This window comes from Ranitomeya variabilis, chromosome 8 (genome assembly GCF_051348905.1).
Source record: "Ranitomeya variabilis isolate aRanVar5 chromosome 8, aRanVar5.hap1, whole genome shotgun sequence".
Taxonomy (NCBI): Eukaryota; Metazoa; Chordata; class Amphibia; order Anura; family Dendrobatidae; genus Ranitomeya; species Ranitomeya variabilis.
This window is the reverse complement of record NC_135239.1, coordinates 65,896,525-65,916,753: the sequence shown is the minus strand read 5'-3', so window position 1 is coordinate 65,916,753 and position 20,229 is coordinate 65,896,525. Positions and strand designations below refer to the sequence as shown.

The window sequence follows — 20,229 nt, the reverse complement described above, 5'->3', positions numbered from 1 at the left end:
ATATGTTACCATGTAACTTGGCCTGTTAGGATGTTTTGGCGTTAAATAGCTTTTTTGTTCAGTGAATGTTACCTCCTAATGCTGCAAATTCCACAAATGAGCATTTTCAGTTCTTTAAAACATATCAAATGTCTAGAAATTCTACTGTGCCTAATAATTTAGAACAGTGCATTGTGAGTTTTTAATTATTTTGGAGATTATACTGTTATCATTGGGAGGTTTCTTCAATAAAATTCGATGTATACTCTAACGGGTGATGACTTTTATTAGACTGACTGTCATTTGCACCGACCATTTAGGAAAATCCGAGAAAAATGTCATTTGCATAATAATTTGGAACACAGTGTATTTTGGACACTTTTCTTACCCCATCAATTGAAAGGATGTTTGGGGATGATGAAATCATTTTTCATGATGATAATGCATCCTGCCATAGAGCAAAAACTGTGCAAACATTCCTTGAAAAAAGACACATAAGGTCAATGTCATGGCCTGCAAATAGTCCGGATCATAATCCAACTGAAATTCTTTGGTGGAAGTTGAAGAAAATGGTCCATGACAAGGCTCCAACCTGCAAAGCTGATCTGGCAACAGCAATCAGAGACAGTTGGAGCCAGATTGATGAAGAGTACTGTGTGACACTTATTAAGTCCATGCCTCAGAGACTGCAAGCTGTTAGAAAAGCCAGAGGTGGTGCAACAAAATACTAGTGATGTGTTGGAGTGGTTTTTGTTTGTTTGTTTTTCATGATTCCATATTTTTTTCCTCAGAATTGAGTGATTCCATAATTTTTCCCTATGCTTGGTTAAAAAAAGTAACCATTACTGACTACCACATTTTTGTTCTTGATTTCTTTTAGTGTTCATTAAAGCTAGAAAGTTGCCATTTGAAATGACTTTAGTTTTGTGCCATGTCTGTGATCTGCTTTTTTTTTTTATACAAAATTAAACAACTGAATGAACATCCGATAAGGCCAGTGATTCCATCATTTTTGCCAGGGGTTGTAGTGAGTTTTTTTGGACCGTTACGGTCCGCACCGACCATACAGTATAGTCATCAGTTTAGAAAATGTGATGTGCGTGAGCTCACACGGATCTAAAACAGACCAAAAATGGAGGCAGCGAGTTAAGCCGGCAGAAATTATCTGAAAAGACCATTGATCAGCACAATTTCATGTCTGAAAGAAGCAACATAATTCCTAATCCTTCCTATCTAAAGCAGAATTCATGAGAATAAAAAAAAAAAAGCACACATACATTATAAATGCGAAACAGACCGAACAGAAACGTAACGCTGTAATTAGATAAATTATATAAATAGACAACATAATGCACATTAATATCCAAAACTCATATATACAAACAGAAGAGATCGCAAAACGGCAGGATTTATAACCAAGGGAGAAGAGCTCTTCTGAGCGCACAATCCCGCGGGCAGCCTGGCACGGCGCGAGCGTTTGGCGGCATTCACTATATGCAGAATGTTGGCAGAAATTGACGTTATTGGCTTTATGGTGCTTCATACAGGAATGCACAGTGATGCTTATTTCTAAGAGTGACGTAGTGACAGATCCCTTTTAAATGAGGCTATCCGATCCCCCTAATATAGATGAACTACTGGGTGTAATTACTCCAAGCTGATAGTGATCACCTATCCACAGAACAAATTAGTGGTGACCGATCCCAAATACATATCTTTGCTCTATTCCAACCACGCGTTTTCAGCCCTCAATACACAGACTACCACTGGCCGATATCACCCGATTTAGTTGACAGCCCATAGTGTACTGGGGCCAAGAACAGATGATTATCAGGGACATTAAGGATCCGATGTGTCTGTTTCAGCCTGATGATGCTTTTCTTCACCCAGACAAAAGCCACCGCCAGACAGGTCTGGCAGCAGCTTTCTCATAGAGAACATAGGAGCACATGGCTTATGAGGGCCCCTGTGTATGGAGAAGATAGTTGCCAGTCACACGACTGGGTGAACCATCATTTGGCTGACCGTTATCTAGAGTAGAGCCCCATTCACAGGATTTAGAGGGCCCCCTAAATCACAAATTTACCTCTTATTTTGTGGATAGGCGCTAACTTTTAATAGCGGGAAAACCAATTTCATTTGAAGGGCGACACACATCAGGTTGGATTGGCGGCAGTGGATGTTATGTCTGTTCTCCTCAGCCACCCATATGTCTAGCACACCTCCGGTTGCGACTACATTATGGCACTTACTAAGAGAAGCTGACTAAGCGCGCTCAATCCATTGTGACAAAAGTGCAATATTAATATTTGTAGTTGTTGCCGTAATTCAGTAATAAATAATCAGAGCTGGAAAAGCCACTGAACATCTTCAAACGGGCATCTGTGCCCACTGGAGGACTCGGTCTCGGTCAGGACATTACCAGGAGATATTCCAAAGCAGGCAGAGATGATTAGTGGGGAGGCCACCGGCTCAGGAGGACAACCCAGCCATGGGATCTACTGCAGGTCATTACTAGAATATTTTACCATATAACAATCTATACTCCATAAGCTTTTACAAGGTGAAACTTACATTTCAAAAGGGATATTTCCATCTTTAAGATTAACAGCATATTAACAAAATATGTCACTAATGTCCACCCCGTGTGGAAGTCAAAGCTTGGACCCACATCTGTGGTGGGAACGGTCCAGAGAATGGGGAGAAGGCCACGAGGTCGCAGCTTCCCCCATTCATGGAGAAACTCAGGCAGAACTTGACTTGCAGCCACTTCTCCATTCTTGGTGGCGCGAAAAGGGACCGAATCTCAAACAGTAGCGGAAGCCGTCCTACATAAGTGGCGTGTGCATATTAAGAGGGGGCCAGAATTCTGACCCTAAAACACTCGAAATTAAAACCTTTCCGTGTGTATGAAAGGCAAGAGTGGGGAAAATGAGGAATGGGGAAAACTCACACAATCCCAATGTAAAGCCACCGGGTACAAAAGAAAACATGAACCCCCTCCCCCAGCTTTTATTCTGCCTTTTATCAGCAAGAATTGAGAAGCCTGACCTTATAATCAGCCCATGATTAAAACTCTGTATTCATACCTTATGAAAGGAAAATGCAACTCAAGAAAGACTGCGGCTCTTATCTATTGCCAAACCTCCGCTGCCATTTCTAGGCATTAGGACTGGGGAAAATACAAGTTTTGGACAGTTAGGCCTCATTCAGATGTCAAGATTCCTCACGTACAAGAAAGACAGACCGATTATTCCGGCCAGTGGGTTCAAGTGTTATCAGTTTGTCCTGTACGTAGGGAAAAAACAAAGTTTCTCCATTCTGTCAGTCCGTGAAGATCAGACCCGACTCTGATGTCATCTAAGTACGGTCCGATATTTTTCGCGGCCCCATAGACTTGAATTGTCGATTTTGAACCAACCTTTGGACCAAAATTGTACAAGTCTCTGCGATTTTCCGAGGACTGCTAGATCTGTGAGAAACCACAGACATGTGAATGGCCCCACAGACTATCACAGGTTAGCGCTCATGCAAAAATCAGATGTCTGAATGAGGCCTTAGTTAAAAAGGTCTACAACCGGTGACAATTAGAACCTGTCACATGGAGGCTGAGCTGCCAGTAGTAACTGAAAGAGGAGGAAAAACTGAGAGCTTTGATATATAGGTTTATGGGAAAAGATTTAGTATAACTTGTGATTGAAATCTTTGCTCATTCCAGGCTTAGGAGTCCAGCGGGAGGTCCTAAACTGTGAGTTATAGCTGTACACATGCACAATCACTGGGATCACTCTCAATCTCGGATTAGGACCGCCCACTGAACTCTAAGTCCTGACCTAGCAGGGATTTTAATGAATAAAATAGTTGTTGTACTGAACCTTTCCATATAAGCCTCTAAAGGAATTCGCTCAGCTCCTCCTGCATTTACATCCCGACAGGTTCCCTATAACCACTGTGGCCATTCAAAGCATTCATAGAGTGGTGCAGCAAACAAAACCATTGTTCCCCTGTTGCGGCCCCTAACACTAACCAGGCTATGCCTATGCTATAACACAAAAGGGGTAAGCCTTAATGGCAGCACCAGCTTTAGTATGGATATCTACCAGCTTGAACCAGTTGTGTCCTGTCATCTTAGCCTGGTATTTAGCATTTTTTTTCATACAAACTGAGCCACGTGGTTTATGCTGTATATACAGTAAATTGTACACGGCACCATTAATCCGCCCCGACGCGCGTCCGGATGGAACAATTCTAACTCCCACTTGTGCAAAACTGACCAAAAGACAATAAGTAGGAAAAGGAGGAAAGAGCTTCAGTTCTTCTTTCTCAGTGACAGATACTTAGTTCGGTCATGTTTGTCCATAAGGAATGAGGACCTGGTCACTTTACTCTGAGAAGAGGAATCTGAAGTCTTGTAAGAAAGATAATACACAGTTCCGGTTAGGAGATCCCAAAACTCTGGAGTCTGAGTGGATAGACTCATAGCCAAATGGTTAGGAGCGATACTTCAGAATGATGGGAACTGTAAAAAAAAAAAATGATGTTTGTTAGATGGTTACAAACGTTTCCATACATCGAAGGAGTTTATTAAAAGGGTTTAAGTAGGTGGATGTCGCATTTCGAAGTGCACCGCTTCTTACTCATAACCTGGTGCGCTTCGAAACGCGTCAATCGCCTACTTCTCCTTAGAAAGTTATAGTTGTTCTTATTGGATTTTGACATTCTTGTTATGGATTTTATGCATAGAAAATAAAGTATAGGGTTTTTCTGACATCCTGGATCTGCCTTTTTTAACAAAGCTCTTTTGTTTACAGCTTGTTACCTTGGAGACCGACCACTGCTGAGAGACCGCAGAACATGCACAATGACTTTCAAGCTCTTTGGATATCATTTTGTACCACTTGGCTGTTTGTTTCTGCTGGCTGCAGAATGAGAATAACACCGCAATCACACACCGACGTGGGCCTCGAGCTTGGACCGTGATGCACAGATTATTCGTAGGTCTCCTGACCCAAACTCGACAGCCCCGTACGCGTATCTGAGGCGGTCACGTTCGGGTCAGTAGACCAGTGGAGAATTTGTACATCATGGTTTGAGCTTGTGTGTATGTGGCTTAACTAAGCATATGTCAGCGAGTTTGTTTTGGTGGGATAGTACAGCCTCTTATTGTCAAACTCCTTTTGTGCTGATTTAGGACCACAGACCACATCAAAGTAGAGCTGAACTTTGATGAGGTCATAAATCAGCTGAGAGGAGCTCAGAAAAACACAGATAAGAGAGTTATAAACTCCCCATTAGAACGAGATCGCTGGGGGATTCTTCGTTAATCTCATTCCACAGCCAGAAATGTGCAGAGAAACAACATTTTTAATAAAACCCAACTGCAAAACAATTTTTGTAGCAAAAAATACATGCATTTAATTAAAAAAATAAAATTACCCCTGAAGGTGTTCATATTCTTTAATGAAAATGTTGGGGAATAGTAAAATATTCCATATCGTAGTGAAGACCAGAAACTGGACACTGCCCAGATATAAAGTCTTTATACCTTTCCTTATCCCATTATTTAAGGTTACTTCCTGGTATAACTCATGGATGACTAGTATTTCATATTCCAATCAAATATTCATCAGCGCAGCTAACATTCACCGCACTTACCGATAATGACGAGCAGGATGAAAACGAAGACCAACGCAACAATGGCTTTCATCTGAAACAGAACATGTCTGATGTTAGAGATGGAATCACTGAACACTTGTGGAGCCTAATGTCTACCTAGGGCCGACTTCACAGGTCCGATATTCAAGGTCCAAGTACGGACCGCGATGTCCAGTCCAGCCGCTGCTCTCCTCACCCAAACTCAACAGCCTCATGAATGTATGGAGCTGGATTTACGGCGGAAAATCGAGCCTCTGGCTCCGCAGTTTGCTGCACATTCAATACAATCAGTGTTTTATCAGAAGGAGATCACTTTATGACAAGGTGTAGCATGCTAGGCAGACCAGCTAATCTGTGTAACCCCGCCCCCACCACTGATTGTCAGTGAACATAGGAAAGCAGCCAATTAGTGGTGTAGGCGGGGTTATACAGAGCTCAGCATTCTGAGCTCTGCTACATCTACAGCAGAGAAAATCGGGATTTTTGTGTGTACTCACCGTAAAATCCTTTTCTTCGAGCCACTCATTGGGGGACACAGGACCATGGGTGTTATGCTGCTGTCACTAGGAGGCTGACACTAAGCTGAGACAAAAAAAGGTTAGCTCCTCCCCTGCAGTATACACCCTCATGCTGGCTTCCAGAGACCCAGTTCAGTGTAAAAGCAGTAGGAGAATAACAACAAAGTACCATGTAACAGTAGAGTACAACATGTCAAAGAAAGACCTAAAACTGAAAAAGGTAAAGAGCCGAACAGGCTAACAGGGTGGGTGCTGTGTCCCCCAATGAGTGGCTCGGAGAAAAGGATTTTACGGTGAGTACACACAAAAATCCCTATTTCTCCATCGCCACATTGGGGGACACAGGACCATGGGACATCCCAAAGCAGTCCCTGGGTGGGAAACAATACAACCAAACAACTCCGTGTACCATCTGACTTACAAATGCACGACGGCTGCTTGCAGAACACGTCTGCCAAGAGCCGCGTCCGCAGAGGAATGGATGTGGACATTGTAGTGCCTTGTGAATGTATGCAGGCTGGACCACGTTGCGGCCTTGCAAACCTGCTCCGCCGTAGCCTGGTGCCGGATGGCCCAGGAAGCACCCATCGACCGAGTGGAGTGAGCTCTAATCCCCGCCGGGATAGGTCTGCCCCTGACTCGATAGGATTCTTGGATAGCCGAACGAATCCATCTGGCTATCGTGGCTTTAGACGCAGCCAAACCCTTTCTGTGACCCTCCGGGAGAACGAAAAGGGAGTCTGATTTTCTGAAAGGAGCCGTTCTGGAAATGTACCTCCGAAGGGCCCGTACGATGTCCAGAGTATGAAGGGCTTTTTCAACCCTGTGTTTTGGCTGCGGACAAAAAGAGGGAAGAATGATGTCCTCGTTAAGGTGAAAAGAAGACACCACCTTAGGGAGAAAATCCGGAGAAGGGCGAAGGACTACCTTGTCCTGGTGGAAAGCAAGAAAAGGAGCTCGGCAGGATAAAGCGGCCAATTCTGAGACCCGTCTGATAGACGTTACAGCCACAAGGAAGGCAACCTTCCAGGAGAGGACTGTAAGCGGGATGTCCTGAAGAGGCTCAAAAGGAGGTTCCTGAAGAACCCCCAGAACCAAGTTGAGATCCCAGGTCTCCAACGGCATTCTGTAGGGGGGTACGACATGTGAGACCCCCTGAATGAAAGTTTTAACTTGAAGGTTGGCAGCGATCCTACGTTGGAATAACACAGATAACGCTGAAATCTGACCTTTGAGGGAACTCAGAGCCAAGCCGGAGTCCAAACCGGACTGAAGAAAATCCAAGATGCCAGGAATAGAGAATACGAGCGGAGGGCGACCTCGGAGCCTGCACCACGAGAAGAAAGTTTTCCAGGTGCGATGATAGATAGAAGCAGAAGACGACTTGCGAGCGCTTAACAAGGTGGGAATGACCTGCTGAGAGAAACCGGCTCGAGTTAGAATCCAGGTTTCAACAGCCACGCCGTTAAACGTAGGGCCCCTGAGTTCTGGTGGCAGATCGGCCCCTGAAGAAGATCTGGGCGGTCTGGTAAGCGCCAGGGAACGTCGGCTATGAGCTGAATGAGCTCCGCGTACCAAGCGCGACGAGGCCAAACCGGCGCGACCAGGATGACCGGAACCCCCTCCGTCTTGATCTTCCGGATTACCTTCGGCAGTAAGGGAAGAGGAGGAAACACATAGGGCAGTCGGAAGTGATGCCACGGGGATATCAGCGCGTCCACTCCGATGGCAAGGGGGTCCCGGGAACGAGCAATGAAATTGAGAACCTTGACGTTCAACCTGGACGCCATCAGATCCACGTCCGGGGTCCCCCAGCGAAGGCAGATCTGCCGAAACACCTCCGGATGGAGTTCCCACTCCCCCGAGGCAAGGCCCTGACTGCTTAGAAAGTCCGCCGCCCAGTTCTCGACGCCTGGAATGTGCACCGCGGAAATGGCGGAATGGTTGTCTTCGGCCCAACGAAGGATGAGAGAGACTTCCTGCATCGCCGCCCTGCTGCGGGTACCCCCCTGGTGGTTTATGTATGCCACCGCTGTGACATTGTCCGATTGGATTCGGATCGGGCGACCCGCGAGCAGGGGGTGAAAACGAATCAGGGCGAGCCTGATTGCCCGAATCTCCAGAATGTTTATAGGGAGCCTCGACTCCCGAAGAGTCCAGCGACCCTGGGCAGAGTGGTGAAGAAACACTGCACCCCAGCCGAGAAGACTGGCGTCGGTGGTTACCACAAACCATCGGATCGGGAGAAAGGATTTCCCCTGGAGGAGAGAGGCACCCAGGGTCCACCATAACAGGGCTTGTCTGGTCCGCAGAGATAAAGGACATGGACGGTCGAGTGATAAGGGACTCCTGTCCCAGTTGTCCAATAGAGCCTGTTGCAAGGGGCGAAGATGGAGTTGGGCGAAAGGAACTGCTTCCATCGCGGCTACCATTTTGCCCAGGATCCTCATGGCGAAGCGAATGGTTCGGGGATGAGGATGGCAGAGCGTCCAAACTCCAAGCTGAAGCTCTCGGGCCTTGGACCGAGGGAATAAGACCAGACCCCTTGAGGTGTCCAGGATCATTCCCAAAAAGGAGATCCGACGGGCAGGAACGGGGGAGGACTTGTCCCAGTTGATCAACCAACCCAGGCGCGAAAGCGAATCCAAGGTAATCTGGACGCTTGCCTCGCAGGCCTGAAAAGACGGACCCTTTATAAGGAGGTCGTCTAAGTAAGGCAACACGACCACTCCGCGAGAGTGAAGAATTGCCATGACGGCCGCCATGACCTTCGTGAAAACCCTGGGCGCCGTGGCAAGACCGAAGGGTAAGGCCGTGAATTGGAAATGGTCGTCCAGGATGGCAAAACGGAGGAACCTTTGATGAGGCGGGAATATTGGAATATGGAGATAGGCATCCTTGATATCTATTGATGCCAGGAATTCCCCCCTCTCCATTGAGGCGATGACCGACCGGAGAGATTCCATCCTGAAGTGCCGTACCTTTACGCTCTTGTTCAGGAGCTTCAGGTCTAAAATGGGACGCACTGTTCCATCCTTTTTTGGCACGACGAAGAGATTTGAGTAAAAACCTCTGAACCTCACGTGTTCCGGAACCGGAACAATGACCCCGCACTGGCGGAGGGAATGAATGGCGCAAAGAAGTGCGCGAGATTGGGCACCCGAACTGGGGAGGCGAGAGGGAAAAAACCGCGCTGGGGGGGAGGCGGAGAACTCTATTTTGTAGCCAGACGACACCAGATCCCTGACCCATTCGTCGTGTATGACGGAGAGCCAGACTTGCTGAAAAAGAAGTAGGCGTCCGCCTACCTTGGAGGTGTCGCCTGGACAAGTTCGCGAGTCATTGCGAAGGGAATCTAGCAGGCCTGGACCCTCTGGTTCTGGGCTGCCTAGGCTTTCCTCGCCAGGACGGGTTTGGCCTAAAAGAGGGACGAACGTCTGTCTGAGAGAGCGGATCGGTCCAATCTGGAAGGGGCGGCAGGATTGGACCAGGCTGGACAGCTACGAAAGGGCTGAAAGCGAAAATATGGTTGACGCTGGAAAGCAGTCTTTGGCCTCTGTTGGGGAAGGAACTTGCTCTTTCCCCCTGTAGCGTCGGAGATAAGTTGGTCTAGTTTTTCTCCAAAAAGACGCCCCCTCTAAAAAGGGAGAGAAATTAGCGACTTTTTTGAGGAGGAATCTGCGCGCCACTCTCTGAGCCAAATAGCCCTTCTGATGGTGATGGCATTAGAAGCTGCCGATGCTGCACAGTTTGCTGCATCGAGAGAAGCGTACATTACGTAATCACCGGCCATGGCAATTTGTCTGGCAAGGTCCGCCATCTCAGAGGGAAGGTCCTGTTCGTGAACCGATTTTGCTAGGGCATCTGCCCAGGAAACCATTGCCTTGGCCACCCAAGCCGCGGCAAAGGAAGGAGAAAAGGAAGATCCTGAGGCTTCGTACACTGAGCGAGCTAGGGAATCTAGCTGGCGCTCTGTGAGATTTTTAATTGAGGCGCCATTAGGAACGGACAAGAGGGTTTTGGACGCTAGGCGCGAAACCGGAGGATCTACCAAAGGGGATTCCATCCAGTCTTTAACCAGATCTGCGGGAAAAGGATATTTCGATTCCAGGGTCTTTTTGCCTGTGAAACGCTTATCCGGGCGCTCCCTGTGTCGCTTGACAATATCCAGAAAATCTGGGTGAGAAGCGAACGTCTTATGGGAACGCTTGTTTCTTGTAAAGGAAACAGAATGTTCCGGAGCAGGATTAGGGTTATCGTCCACTTTAAGGGCGTGATTGACAGCCTCAATGAGGGAGTCAACTGTAGATCTAAACTCAGGAGCGTCCGGGTCTAAGGATACATCAGACTCATATTCAGAGTCGTGAACACTACGACCCCCTAACGAGGGTGAGCGAGAGGCGGAGCCGCCAGAAGCTGAGTGGCGTGGTGAGCGCTCAGGAGAGGTAGAGCGGATCCGTTTTCTGGATAACCGTGCCTCTTTCTGGAGAGAGCGGCCCCTGCTGGCCGACGATTCCCCTGCTACGGAGGGATCTCTTAGTCCGAGAAAAGGATTGCCCCGCTCCCCAGGAGGGTGCTGAATGGATTTGATAGCATTGGCTAAAAAATCCACAGACTGAGACAGAGAGGCAACCCACGCGGGGGGGCTAGATACACCTGAGTCGGTGGCGGTGGAGGGCTCCTGGGGCATCGCAGGTTGAGCAGAGGGGGGAAATCTGAGGCCGAGGAAGTGGAGCCTGGCAGGTGGTACACGCAGAAAAAAAGGTAGTATGCACCTTTGAGGTTTTAGACCTTGTCTGGGACATGGTGTACCCTAGTGTAACAGATTGCAGGGTCTAAGATAAGGAAGTGAGGGCGGCGCTGCTGGGGAGGACCTGACGTGGTCTCCTTACCCGAGGTCCTGTGTCCCACCGAGGAGAGAGGAAGAGCGGTGGAGTCGGAGACAGTCGGTGTTCGCAGCGCTGCACGTGGAGAAGCTGCGGCCGGAAGATCTGGAGCTGCAGTGTGCAGGAGAAGATCCAAGATGGCCACCGAGAGTAAAAGTAGGAAGTGTCGCAGAGAGCGAGAAGCGCCAGGACCGGGGGGCGGCGCCACCGATGATGCGAAAAAAGGGGCGGAGCCTATCGGAAGAACGGCCGAGCTAGGCCGAAGCCGGGGACTAAATTTGCGGCTTCGGCCCGGCGCGATGCCGCTGTGCGCCGGAGGCTATGGGACCCGGGGAAGAACGTACCACTGCTAAAAGGGAGCCCTCCGACCGCCGCGGGCGACCCCCCCTTTGCCCCCCCGAGGCACTTACCCAATAAGGAGTGCTGCCCACAGATCCAGGTGAGCTGTGCCCGGGGTTAGAAGGACGGTGCAGGGATTGGGGAGCCTCTGGCCACCATCCCCTGAAAAGGGGAGTGGAGAGGGAACCGTCTGCCACCATTCATCAGCCGCATGATCAGTGGTGATGCAGTGGGGGCTGCACGGACGCCACAAGATGAGGTGCCTCTGAACAGCCGAGGGTGAGACCTGGTGGGCAGGGCATATGTCCGGCAATAGAGCCTGGCTGCAGAAGAGGGTACTGGAGGTGTTACTTCAGTGCTCGTCTGTAAAGTGGGGGGGAGATCGGACCCTTGAAGGGGCCCGTCGCCCCAAGAATCAGCTCAGGCAGTGGCATCCCACGTCGCAGGAGAGGGTACGGAGAGGTGAAACTCCCGTGCTCGCCTGTTGTTGGTTCGGGGGAGAACGGAACATGAAAGAATCCGTCGCCCCCTTCGTCCGGAAATAGAAAGGTATTAAGAAAAAAATTCCAGTGTGCCTCCTACGGACACTAAGCTTGAACTGGGTCTCTGGAAGCCAGCATGAGGGTGTATACTGCAGGGGAGGAGCTAACTTTTTCTGTCTCAATTTAGTGTCAGCCTCCTAGTGACAGCAGCATTACACCCATGGTCCTGTGTCCCCCAATGTGGCGATGGAGAAATGAGGATTCTATCAAAACTGCACTTAGCAGTCCAGGAAATGACACATCACTGCAATCACGCTCTCTGCCACAACGTTATACAACTCTCAGATTTCGTAGTAAAAACCTGCTGACAGATTCTCTGTAAGAACATACCCAACCCTTCTTTTCTCCCCAAAACCTACAGGGGTCAATTGACTATTTGGCCACATGAAGTCCCAGGGGAAGATTGGACTCTACTAGACACTTGTCAACTTATCTTCCATGAAGTCCAACATAAACATCTGAGGACAGCCTGGAGATCATCAGCATGGTCACCGATTACTTTTTATTAAACAGCCATTAAAAGCATTACAAGATATTCTATTTCATACACATTCTGTCCAATGGAACCATAAGTCCCAGGAGGAGCACTAATGGTTAATGCGTTTCGAACCGAGATGGTTCTAAGGATGGATTCACACATTTGTGACTCATGGACCGGCGGTGGGTCTCCCAAAACCGAACAGCCTAATAAGCATATATAAGGCTGCCAACTCCTGGCCAGAGACCTGCGGCCGGCCCGCGATATGTGGATGGGCGAATCTGGCCTTAGAACCAGCTAGGTTCGAAAATCGTCAACCAGTAGCGCTTCTCTTCTAAACAGTTTTGTTGGACAGAATGTGCATGGAGTGGAATATCTTGTGATCATTGTAATGGATATTTAATAAAAAGCAAAAAAAAATTTGTTAGATTTTTTGGATGCATCTTGTATTGTGGGTTGGAGATCGTGTGGAAGAACAAGGCTATAGATTACATGCAGATACATTTAATTACTATTACATTTTACGTGTAGCTTGTTTGCCCTTACAATAGTGGTCTTACAATGCTTAGCCAACGCAGAGATCTACCGGCACTTTACTCTTTGTCGAGAGTAAGAGAGGTGGTTTATGCGGTACCAAGAACAAAATGATAGACAAAAACATAACCCAGGCCATAAAGGCTTTGCCTGAAAAGACAAAAAAAATAAATAAATAAATCACCTTGCATTCCCGCCACCACATTTGTCTCCGAAGTTGTCTTGCTCTGCTGCTGAATGCTGTCGCATTATCCGATAAACTTTCTATGGGTCAAAGCAAAAATAAGGAAAGCAAAGGTTGAGAAGCCAGAGAGGAAGAAGACCCCAGAATCCAACTGCAAACTCATCAAGCAGTGGGACTCGGTTATACACAGGACATTTACACTAGTTATCATTAGTGCAAACCTTTATTTTAAGGGTGAAGAAAGCCGGCACTCCATTCTCCTCGATTCAATACTCTATCGGAAATCCATGAGCAAAACCAACAATAGAAAACTTTAAGCCCACTGACGCGTTTCGGAATATAATTCCTTAATCATAGATCATCTACTATTAAGGAATTATATTCTGAAAAGCGTCAGTAGGCTTGATATTTTTTTTATTGTTCTTTTTCCGCATAGACTCCCAATAAAGTATTGAATTGAGGAGAATGGAGTGCCGGCGTTCTTCTACTTTTATATAATCGATTGCCTGCTAAGGATGCTGTGCACCCAGGATGCTATTGGAGCAGGTGTGGTAAGCGATTGTTGTTCAAGCTTTATTTTAAGGGACTCAAGAAGAAGAAAAAAAGGAAATAATCAGCCATGTTAACTATTAGTTAATTTACTTTAGCAGGAAGCAGATAATCAATGCCCAGCGAGGTAACCGGTGAGATGCAGAATTTTTGAAAGCAAAAAAGCAGTATGGATGAAGCCACATGTAGTCCACTCAGGATTTTGAAGACGTCCGATGGCCTCACTATAGACAATTATATCTATGTGGCCACTTGTCCAAAAGCCAAACAGGGTCCCTGACTTTGATGCAAGCTCACACGCTGAGCCCGCATCTTTACCACACACAATGACAGTCATCACGTGGCTTTAACAGCCGCGGGTGGAGCAGTGCTCCGTCTGTGGCTGTTAACCAGTTACACCCTGCTGTCAGCGATCCTGCCCATCGGCGCCCCTGTCACATGACCAAGGGGTGCAGAAAGGTTTTCATGACAGTCAGGGGTCAATATACTTTTCTAAGGAACCATCAGTGTAATCTTACCGGACTTATCTTGCAGCTCATCCAACCTCTCTCCTCGTTCTATCACTTTGGTGATATTTTCCTGCATGACGTCAATGACCTCATCCACCTGGTTCTGCACACTGGAAATAGATAAATAAGAACTGGATGGACCGACATCTTGCACATTTTCATACTTCTTAATGTCAGGAAATTCACTTGTACATAAGCAGCAATAGACTGATTCCGAGGCTATCTTTTGTATCAAAACTTCTAATGAAAGTGTGCAGAGGTCACTGTGTAGGGAGGTGGTCGCCTACTGTGGATCCTGTGTCATCAGCTGTGTATAGGGGTTTTGTAATCCTGCTTCTGATAAGGAGCCTGCTGAAAACTATTCAGGAAATAACGAGTCTGGATTAGCCTCAGTGGCCAGTGTGAAAATGTCAATATTACCATTTCATATTTTATACAGATTTTATTATGAAAAAACAAAAACCACCCACACACATTTCACACAAACTGATTTGAATAATGGCATTTTCTGATTCCTTTTTTTTTTTTTTTTAAATAATTTTTTAACAAAAATTACCAGTCTAGTATCTTCAAATATACTTTTATTTCATTGCTCAATATTTCTTGCAGAACGCTTCCCAACGCTATTGACTTTACAAGCAAGATATTAAAGGAGATGACCACTGCCAGAACCCGTTCTTGAACTAAATGTTTGGCCCAGATAAAATTTAAAAAACTAAACTCCCCTTCCGTGGTGGCGCCGTTCCAGCGGTGTCGGCACTCGCGGTCCCTGAGCTCTGGTGCGGTGGAATGACACGTGATGCCCGGCGCTGGCGTCACTGTCCCCACCTTCTTACAGATTGAACAAGAAGAGGAAGTCTGGCTGCAGCTGATCTCTGACTTGCTCTTCACGTTCAATCCGTACGAAGGCGGGGACAGTGACACCAGCTCGGATTGGGTGCCGGGCACCATGTGTCACACCACCGCACAAGAGCTTAGGGACCGCGAGTGCAGGAACGGAGCCGGCACAGGAGGGGAGTATAGGTTTTTTTTAGGTTATTGGGGCCAAACATTTAGTTCAAGAAGGAGTTGTCCTAATAGCGGACAACCCCTTTTAAGTGGAGTGCTCTTGTAATGAGAGATTTTTTTCCCCCTTACAATGATACATATGGATGAGATTTGGCTGTTGGCTTATTCCGGCAGACACTACTCTGGAAAAGTTGGAAATTATTGGTTCACTGGTCAATCACTCTCTTTCCCACTTTTGACCAACATGGAGCTTGTGTGAACCTTCTGGAAGATAATGCAGGAAACCAAAGTGTACACAACCATTTCTCCATGTAGGAACAATGTACAGTAAACGCTCAACTAAAACGGTATGTAAAAACAACCCGATGATGACTGCGCTATCTAAATACTTAAGTAATAAAGGACTGTGGACATGACGGGTCATGTTGTCTTCAAACTATTTACAGCAAGTGGATCACTTAACTCACTTCAAGAAATATTTGCCTATGTGCATTCTGTAGAGTTAGCGTTCCTAAGCGGGAGCTGAAAACACCACGACTCAGTGACCAGGGGTCAAATACCAACAAAAAAATGGAATAGGAAGAGTCTGCCCCGTGATTTATAGCACTCACACTTTCCTTTGAACACCAACTGTTGACTCCACCATCTTTTCACACAGCGGTCAGGAAAACCTTAACTGTTTCAATGACAGTAAGTTTGAAACCATGTAATTGTCCAGGACATCATGAGAACATGTCGATGTATGCGCATATCTATAGGCGTCTACAGACTTATACAGTCTGTGTATGTGTGTGGGTGTAAAAGATTTAGGCAGAAAAAAATTGCTGCAAAGTAACAATACTTAAAAAAAACAAATAGAAGGTTTTACGGCTCTTTATTTAATCAATTAACAAATGCAAAGTGAATGAACAAAAGAGAAATCTGAATAAAATCAATATTTGGCGAGACCACCCATTGCCATCTAATCATCATCGGTTCTTTAAAGCGTAAACGTAAAGCGTAAACGGCGTCTCAGCTTCTCTCCACTGTGTAAGCACCATAGCCGGAAAGCAGAGCGGTGACGTCACCGCGTCACCGCTGTGCTCGCTTTCCGGCCGGCAGGCGCTCACACAGTGCAGAGAAGCTGAGACGCCGGAGGACAGACACCGGAATGTAAGTATGTACTGTTTGTTTTTTTAACGTTTACGCTGGTAACCAGGGTAAACATCGGGTTACTAAGCGCGGCCCTGCGCTTAGTTACCCGATGTTTACCCTGGTTACAAGCGAACACATCGCTGGATCGCTGTCACACACAACGATCCAGCGATGTCAGCGGGTGATCAAGCGACGAAAGAAAGTTCCAAACGATGTGCTACGACGTACGATTCTCAGCAGGGTCCCTGATCGCTGCTGCGTGTCAGACACTGCGATATCGTAACGATATCGCTAGAACGTCACGAATCGTACCGTCGTAGCGATCAAAATTGCACTGTGTGACAGTACCCTTAGGCACACTTGTACACAGTTTTTGGAGGAACTCAGCAGGGAGGATGTTCTAAACATCTTGGAGAACTAATGACAGATCTTCTCTGGATGTAGGCTTGGGAAAAACCTTCTGTTGCTTTGTGAAATCCCACACAGGTTGGATGATGTTGAGATCAGGGCTCTGCGGGGGCCGTATCATCTCTTCCAGGTCTCCTTGTTCTTCTTTACCCTGAATATAGTGCTTAATGACATTGGTTGTTATGTTTGGGGTCGTTGTCCTCCTGCAGAATAGACTTTGAGCCAAACACAACCCTGACGGTATGATGAGTAAGGATTTGCCTGTATTTCTTAGCACAAAATCGTCAGGGATCATCCCCGAGCAAATCCCTTACTGTGTTTGCCAAAATACAACCCTAAACTTGCAAGGAACCTCCATCATGTTGCACTGTTGCATGATGACATGACCCTCACGGAGCCCTGATCTCAAAATTATCGAGTCTGTCTGGCTGGGAGTACATGAACACAGAAGGATTTGCACAAGCCTCCATCCACAGAAGATCTGTGGTTAGATCTCCAAGATACCGGAAACAACCTCCCAGCCTTGTTCCTCCAAAAACTGTGCAAGTGTACCTAGAACTGATGCAGTTTTGAAGGTAAAGTGTGGTCACATGAAATAATGATTTGATTTAGATTTCTCTTTTGTTCATTCATATTGCAGTTTGTCTAAGTCAGATTTTGAAGTTAGTGTGTTGGAAGAAGGAAAAATTTGCAAGTACAAGGACCTGCACAAGTTTACTATGGCCATATTTTGATGGCTACATAACTGGGTAAGAACATCTCCAAAATAGCAGGTCTTGTGAGCTGTTCCCAGGATGTAGTGGTTAGTATCTTCTAGTGGATGTTATTTTGACATGTTCCACCTGCTTAAACATTGCGCAGACCAAACAAATGTTCATGGTAATGGCTTTCCCTAATGGTAGCGCCCTCTTCTAGCAGAATAATGCTCCCTGCAAATATTTTTCAGGAATGGTTGTAGAACATGACAAGAGTTGACTTGGCTTCCGAATTCTCAAAATGTCAATCGGATGTGTATCAGATTCATAGATGACCCTCCTTCCAACATACAGGACAAAGGATCTGCTGCTACCTTCCTGATGCCAGGTACCATAGGATGCCTTCAGAGGTCTTGTAGCCTCCATGCCTCGAAGAGTCACATATGTTTTGTCAGCAAGAGGGGATTCCACACAGTAGAAGCAAGGTGGTTTATGTTATGACTGATCTGTGGACATCCATATGGTGTGTATAAGTATGTGATGCAACAACTAGGTTTTAGCTTCTTTAAAGTAACTCAAGTGTTCTTTAGTGAGAACGCCGGGGGTTAAGGGTGGCACAGATGTTCTGAGATCACAAATTCTTCACAGCTCGGTAATGGGAATAACATCCTGCTTTGACTCATTCATGGAGCGACTTTTATTTGCATTCCACTCGCATCTCCAAGTGACACACGTGAGTCTATTCTACAAAAGGATCTGTGACAGAACGGTGTTTCTTCCCTAGTTAGCCAAGAATTCGAGATGAAACCAGTAACCGTGAAGAATCCGATCCTTTATTATGGGTTGTAGACAAATTAGCGACAAAATGGAGAAAGGTTGAACTTGATGGACCGAGGTCTTTTTTCAACTTATGTAAAAATCATTCACTAGGAAATTTTAAAAAATTAACAATTCTAATTCACAATTTTTAGTTACTAGAAGTAAAAAGGTTTTCTACAATTATTTTGTTGTCCGCTTACTAGCCCACTGTAAAAAAAAAAACAAAAAAACTTTACTTGCCCACCACAGGTTCAGTGCTGTACCTCCTTCACGGCCCCTAGTCTTTTTTGATACGCCGCAGTCAGGACGCTGCAGGTTTTTTGACCACTGCAGCCAATCACTGGTCTACAAGGATTTATGCAGTGAAGATGGTAGTACTGCCACCGGTCAACAAAAAACCCCCCAAAGGGAGCAGAGGCATAATGCTGCATTTGCAGTGGGCATGTGAAACCCCTTTGACATTCTGAGCTGCTGTCTTATACTCCGCCACCCCCCCAAAAAAAAAATTCTACCTGGATATCAGTTTTTAGGGAAGCAAGATGGCAACTAATATGACCACCAACTTCTCCAAGGAACGTCATCCATTCTTACAAGAATCCAAAATGGGAAACATATTTTTTTCGCCGACAAGAGGGCATAGGGGACATAGAACCTAAAACCCTGGGGAGTAATAATGATGGTGCTCACATATGGCAACCAGACTACCCCTACGGCACATATTCCAAAAAGTGGCTGTCATATTTTTTAACAAGCTCAAAGAACAAAGTGTGTGTGGAGCCTCCTAACTCTCCAGAATTTCAACATACCCAATATTACGGTTCTCAGGGTAGATAAGTTGCTGCCTCCCTCTCCTATGTATGAACACGTGCATACTCATCTAAGAGGAGCATACATGTGCATATGGAGATAGGAGGAATTGCTATTGTCCAAGCACACTTTAGCCATGGAAGGTGTATGGGTACTTTAAAGGGGATCTTTCATCAGGTCAAAAGTGGTCAGTCCTGGCTCTTATTTTATTCCCGCTGCTCCCCCGAGTACTCTATTTTTTATTTTTTTCCATTCCACTTTACGGTTCCAGAAATATGAGCCTTTTTATTCAGTGCATTTTTTTTTTAGTCTTTGCTAAAGGGGTGTGGCTCACAGGGTAATTATGCAGGGCAGCCTAAAGACACGCCCCCAGAAAAATCCCACGAGCCACACCCCTTTGTAAAGACCACAAAAATTAGCACCAAACTATAAAGGCTGAAATCTCTGGAACCGTATGGCAGATTTAAAAAAAACAAAAATCGGAATACTCGGGGGAACAGCGGGAATAAAATAAAACCAAAATCTAGCCACTTTTGCCCTGGTGATAGGTCTCCTTTAGCTGATGGCTACATGGTGCAACAACCTGAAATACGGCACAGATTTTCTCACCTGCCGCTAAAAGTTAAGGCACCATATTGGAAGGCCGTCCGCTAACCACACAGCCGGGTACTCTGGCTATATTTTAGGGATGTCACATCTAGGTATACAGCCAAGAATTTTAGTTTTTTTTCACGGTAACTCCACGTGGGACACATTTGGTTTGCAAAGGGTAAATTTCACCATAAATATCTGTAGATTTTGTTGACTTTTTTTTACCCACGTGAAGCAGCCCTTAAGAGTTTCACCGGGGAAAACAGCGGCATCGCGAATTATAAAACTGATTCCTGGAACTTCCGAGCACACTGACAAAATACCGTGAAAAAGGCGCTACTTCTCATTCTAATAGGGTACCATGACTTCTAGTAACCTATGAAGGCGTTACCCGGACTGGAAACACATCATGACCCTCCAGGGCAGAAATTCAGTCAGGGACTATTTCACTTTTCAATTGAGAAATTGGAGGAAATTATTTAATAGTCGTGAGCTCGCGGGATAATGCAATCATCGGGTAGGAATGCAGAGCTGCAATCCGAATAATACATCACAATAACGCTACCTGGTCAGAAGAGTTTACAATTCAGCCAT

At 46.3% G+C, this 20,229-nt stretch overlaps 1 protein-coding gene across 2 annotated transcripts in view; it reads right to left on the bottom strand.

The window, feature by feature from the left end:
- Positions 1-1,280: 1,280 nt before the first annotated feature.
- Positions 1,281-20,229, bottom strand: part of VAMP4 (vesicle associated membrane protein 4) — a 43,618-nt gene continuing 24,669 nt past the window's right edge. For both annotated transcript variants that reach the window (XM_077277587.1, XM_077277588.1), the window contains exons 5-8: positions 14,183-14,283; positions 13,116-13,195; positions 5,635-5,686; positions 1,281-4,498 (exon numbers count right to left, since the gene is read on the bottom strand). In XM_077277587.1, coding sequence (XP_077133702.1) covers positions 4,470-4,498; positions 5,635-5,686; positions 13,116-13,195; positions 14,183-14,283 — 262 coding nt within the window. In that variant the 3' untranslated portion in view covers positions 1,281-4,469. The remainder of the gene's footprint in view (positions 4,499-5,634; positions 5,687-13,115; positions 13,196-14,182; positions 14,284-20,229) is intronic.